The following is a 5,698-nucleotide window of genomic DNA, read 5'->3' on the forward strand; positions in this document are numbered from 1 at the left end:
GAGAGAGAATGAGGGAGTAGTTTTATCATTTTATTTTACAATTTATTTTATTTTACAGTGTGGGTGTGAGAAACCATTAAAATTTCATCGGAGCAAAATTTCCTTTAAACATTAATCCATTAATGTTTTTGGCGGGAAAGCATTTTTTGGCGGGAGAAATTTCCTTATTTTTTTGTTTAGTTTGAAAAAATGTACTTTATTATCACTCAGATGTTGTGGGAGTGTTTTTTATCATTGTTGTTTTTTTCAATATAAATGTTAAAACAAGATGTGCCACAAGGTTCCGTTCTGGGCCCACTGCTTTTCTCTGCCTACATTTCTCCAGTAAGCCATATTTTCAGCAGTTCAAAATACTTCTCCATCAATATGCCAATGACATACAATCATTCTATACCATTAATCTTCGCAATCCAACTCCTGATATCAATAATTTAACATCATGTATCTCTTTATCTCTTTAGTCCATTGATTGATTCTGCACAACAACATGCAACTTAATCCTTCAAAGACTGAATTTATCAGGCTGGCTACATCTCATCAACTTAAGGCAATTTAATGTTATTGACAAAATGTACATCAATGTTACTTCAATTACTTTAAGCAAGCAAATAAAATCACTCGGCGTCATACTCGAAGGAAGGTTAAGTTTTGATAGACGTATCAACTCAACCAGCCAAGCATACAGCTATCCCCTCAGAGCAGCAAGCCACATCAGACCATTCCCAACAATCACTACAGTAGCCTCATCACTAATACGATGTCTATTCTTGTCTAGGCTAGACTAATGCAACAGCTTGTTATACGGCTTTACCCGCCACACAACAACAAGTGAATCGTCTTCAAAAACTGACGAAGAAGATTTCACGTATCGCACTGAGCATCATATTTCCAACACATCAGACTAACTCAATCAACAGTCTGAGGTCACTTCACTGGCTTCCAGTCAGATATGGTATAAACTTAAAAATTTTAACAATAACCATGAAGACGTTGCTAACATCACAGCCAATGGAAAATAATGGTGAATTAAAAATTAAAGAGAAATAAACTTTTTTCTCCTCCTCTCTCTTTCTTATTCTCTCTTTCTCTCTCTCTCTCTTTCTCTCTCTCTCTCTCTTTCTCTGATTTTCCATCATTTTCTTTCTTCCATTTTTATCATTAATCTCTTTTTTCTCTTTATTTTAATCTCTCTTTCTTCTATCTAAATTTTGTTCATTTTCACAATTTTGTCCTTGGCTGAACACTTTTTTCAAATTTTTTCATTTCCTTCACTCCCTCTCTCTCCTTTTCTCTCTCTCCTTTTCTCTCTCCTTCTCTCTTTCTTTTTCTCTCTCTCTTCTTTTTTCCCTCTTTTTTTTCACTCTTTCTCTCACATTTTCCCTTTTGAATAATAGTAATAAATTATTAGTTTATATATTCTCATTTCCATGAATTTATAATTTAAAGAAATGTAAATAGAGTTCAATGAATATATGAGAAATGGCTCCTTAGAGACCCTCGTAGAAAAAAAAAATTTGCAACCAGCCCATGCATCTAATGAGAACATGTATGTATGTATGTATGTATGTATGTATGTATGTATGTATGTATGTATGTATGTATGTATGTATGTATGTATGTATGTATGTATGTATGTATATATGTATGTATGTATGTATGTATGTATGCATGTATGTATGTATGTATATATGTATGTATGTATGTATGTATGTATGAACCCATAATTGATTAGAACTATAGGGAAGTAATAATCATATCATATGTATGTGTGTGTGTGTATGTTTGTGTGTATATGTTTGTGTGTGTGTGTATGTATGTTTGTGTTTGTGTGTGTGTTTGTATAAAAGTGTATATTATTGCCTAAATAATTTTGTAAAAGTTATTTTATGTTATGTCAGTCTGGGCATTTATGACAAAATATAATTTCCATATTTTGCTTTGTTGGGGAAAAACACACACACACAAACACACACACACACACACACATACATACATACATACTTAAAATATATTTGTATGTTTGCATTGGCTAGTGTTTAATATTAAACGGTGTCTTATGTTCTTGTGTTTGCCATCTTCGTCGTCATCACCATCTTTTCTCATTTTTGAAAGGATGGAAAGATATTATGGTGATGACACAAGTGACTATAATGACGATGGTGTCGACGATGATGACAAAGAACAATCAGGGGAGAGAGATAAAATTAAAGAGAGAGGAAATTGAACTAGAGAAAAAGAAGAGGCAGAAACGATAGAATGAAAGATGGGAAAATTTTAGAAGGTAGAAGATAGAAAAGAGAGGAAGAGAGAAGATGAAAGAGAGAGAGAGAGAGAGAGAGAGAGAAATAGAAAAGGTGAAAGAGAGAGAAAGAGAAAGAGATAAGGTGAAAGAGAGAGAGAGAGAAATAGAGAAAGTGAAAGAGAGAGAGAGAGAGAGAAAGATAAGGTGAAATAGAGAGAAAAAGAGACAGAAGATGATAGAGAAAAGGTGAAAGAGAGAGAGAGAGAGAAAGAGAGAGAGGAGAAGAATTTTCTTCGTTTAAATTGCGGTAAAAAAACTCCTTCTTCATCCTTTGTTTATTTTGTGTCGAGTTTCCCATAAAATTCATTATTTTCCAACTTTTTATTACTATAATTTTTTATTATTTATCCTCACCCTAATAATAATTATTATTATTCAATTATTATTATTATTTTAATTAATAATATATTATTATTATTATTATTATTCAATAATTATTCTTGACATTTATCTATTCAAAAAATAAAAAGGAGTTTCATATCTATCTACCAGTGAATGCGATCACGTGAATGCTTAAATTTAAACACCCACACACGCACACACGCACACACAGATACACATACATACATATACACACATACACACACACGCATACCAGCACACGCACACATACATTCCAAGAGGAGAGAGACATAATAACATTAGTAGGCATGTTGAACAAACATGCGAAGAAGGGTTGACAAAAATTTTGTGGGTAAACATTGTATGTTTGTATGTATGTATGTATGTATGTATGTATGTATGTATGTATGTTTGTATGTATGTTTGGATGTTTGTATGTTTGTATGTATGATTGTATGTATGTTTGTACGAATGTATGTATGGTCGTATGTTTGTATGTTTGTTTGTTTGTATTTTTGTTTGTTTGTTTGTTTGTATGTATGTGTGTTTGTATGTATGTATGTTTGTATGTATGTATCAGCGTCATCTTCATCACCATCAGCAGACAGACCAACAGTCACAAACCTCTCATTAAAAATAAATGACATTTAAATACAGTGAATTAATGGAAACATCCAGAACACACTCCATCACCATCTTCTTATTCTTCACCATCTTCATCATTTTCATCATCGTCGTCGTCGTCAGCCGCAACAGCAGCAACAACAACAGCATCAGAAGCATCATCGTCGTTGTCGTCATCCTCATCATCATCATCCTCACAATAGTCTTCGACAAAAACAACAACAACAAATGAACCTTCCGCCATTTTGTTCGGGGTAGCATCACGTGACACGAAAGCCCCAACATCGTCATCATAACCGCTACCGCGGCCACTGCAATCGTTGTGGCCAGCCACGCCATGACACCACTGACCACTTTGTATTCGTCGTTTGGTGATAATAGCCGCGATGACGATGAGGACGACGACGACGATGATGATGACTGATGCTGTGACGATGTGCTGATGTCTGTGGCTAATGTAGTTGCTGTCGCTGTGTGGGTCCATGTAGTTGTAGCTGCCGTGGCGTGGGTGGCTGGGGAGGAAGCTGACGTTGATGATGGTGATGATGATGGTGATGATGATGGTGATGATGATGGTGATGATGATTATGATGATGATGATAATGATGATGGTGATGTTGATGATGGTGATGATGATGATGATTGGAGTTTGTATCGTCATCATTATCACCACCATCATCATCACCGTCATCATCATCATCACCGTCATCATTATCATCATCGTCTTCGTTGTCTTTTTCTGCCCATATTGACGAAATCAAGGGACGCATTGACAAAATTCTGATATAGACCACATCGCGCCAAGAATATAGATTGTATTAAATGGGTGAATGGATGAATGAATGGATGAATGGATGAATGGATGAATGAATGGTTAGATGATTGAATGAATGAATTAATTTATGAATGAATGAATGGATGAATGGATGAATGAATGAATGAATGAATGAATGAATGAATGAATGAATGAATGAATGAATGAATGAATGAATGAATGAATGAATGAATGAATGAATGAATGAATGAATGAATGAATGAATGAATGAATGAATGAATGAATGAATGAATGAATGAATGAATGAATGAATGAATGAATGAATGAATGAATGGATGAAATAAAATATAAACAAATATTTTCATTAATGCATGTGAATACGCATAGCCATAAATACATGCATATAAAAAAACAAACAAACAAATAAACATACAAACAAACAATTCAAACAAACAAACAGACAAACAAACATACAAAGATGCAAACATACAAAGATGCAAACATACATTCATCAAATCTCCATGCTACCTGCCAAACGAAGGATTAAATCTAAGAAGCTCTCTATCGGGCAGGCCCGTGAGAAGTTAACATCATAAATAAACAAAACAAACAAAAAAGAAATATTATTATTATTATTTTTATTATTATTATTACAGTAAAGATATTAATAATTATAATAATAATTCTTTCCTCATAGGTAATTCTCATCACCAACAACACACACACACAAACACCACACACAAACACTTACAAACACACACACACACACAAACACACACACACACACAAACACACACACACATACACATACAAACACACACACAAACACACAAAGCTCAAATGAACACACGTGAATCAGCGTATCACAGACAGGTTGGTTGCTATGTTAGATCTAACTACTCGTAGCCCAACTTTAAAAAACAACAAACACACCAACCCAACTACATCGGTGACATCATTGCAGCGGAAATAGTACCAGGTTTGTTTGTAAGGGCAGCAAAGTATCACGTGATTGTGGCTGCAACAACAATGGCCGACTTCCGGCGGAAACCTGTTGACCTTGCAAGTTTGCGTGAAAGTCAAATAGGGTTTGTCGTTGCATACTCCAAGACCGATTGATGACGATGATGACGAAGATGATGATGATGACGAAGATGATGATGATGGTAGTAACGATAATGATACTGAAAGATGGGACAACGATGATGATGAAGAGGAGTGGTGATATAAGTTGTTGTTGTTGAAGCTGTTATAAAAATTCTCCGTTGCTAAAAGAAAAAATTAAAAAAAATTAAAAACTGACATTCACATATATATACACACGCACACTTACACACATACATGCACATACACAAACACACACACATACATACATACATACATACACACACACACACACACACACATACACACCTGCTTTTCTACAATTTTCCATGTCATTAACTTCACACGTCGCACCTGAGATGATGTGTGTGAATGTTTGTATGTATGTGTGAATGTTTGTATGTATGTTTGTATGTATGTGTGAATGTTTGTATGTATGTGTGAATGTTTGTATGTTTGTTTGTATGTATGTATGAATGTTTGTATGTATGTGTGAATGTTTGTATGTATGTGTGAATGTTTGTATGTATGTGTGAATATATGTATGTTTG

The 5,698-nt window shown here is 34.3% G+C and overlaps 1 protein-coding gene across 1 annotated transcript in view; it reads right to left on the minus strand.

Annotated features, from left to right (window-relative positions):
• Positions 1–2,642: 2,642 nt before the first annotated feature.
• The window catches only part of HELRODRAFT_181837 (hypothetical protein), a gene marked incomplete at both ends in the record, with an annotated part of 11,726 nt that continues 8,670 nt past the window's right edge, over positions 2,643–5,698 (minus strand). Inside the window, 5 exons of the mRNA XM_009031615.1 lie at positions 2,643–2,657; positions 3,269–3,270; positions 3,503–3,792; positions 4,981–5,102; positions 5,457–5,501. Coding sequence (XP_009029863.1) covers positions 2,643–2,657; positions 3,269–3,270; positions 3,503–3,792; positions 4,981–5,102; positions 5,457–5,501 — 474 coding nt within the window. The remainder of the gene's footprint in view (positions 2,658–3,268; positions 3,271–3,502; positions 3,793–4,980; positions 5,103–5,456; positions 5,502–5,698) is intronic.

The sequence above is a fragment of the Helobdella robusta genome (genome assembly GCF_000326865.2).
Source record: "Helobdella robusta unplaced genomic scaffold HELROscaffold_76, whole genome shotgun sequence".
Lineage (NCBI taxonomy): Eukaryota > Metazoa > Annelida > Clitellata > Rhynchobdellida > Glossiphoniidae > Helobdella > Helobdella robusta.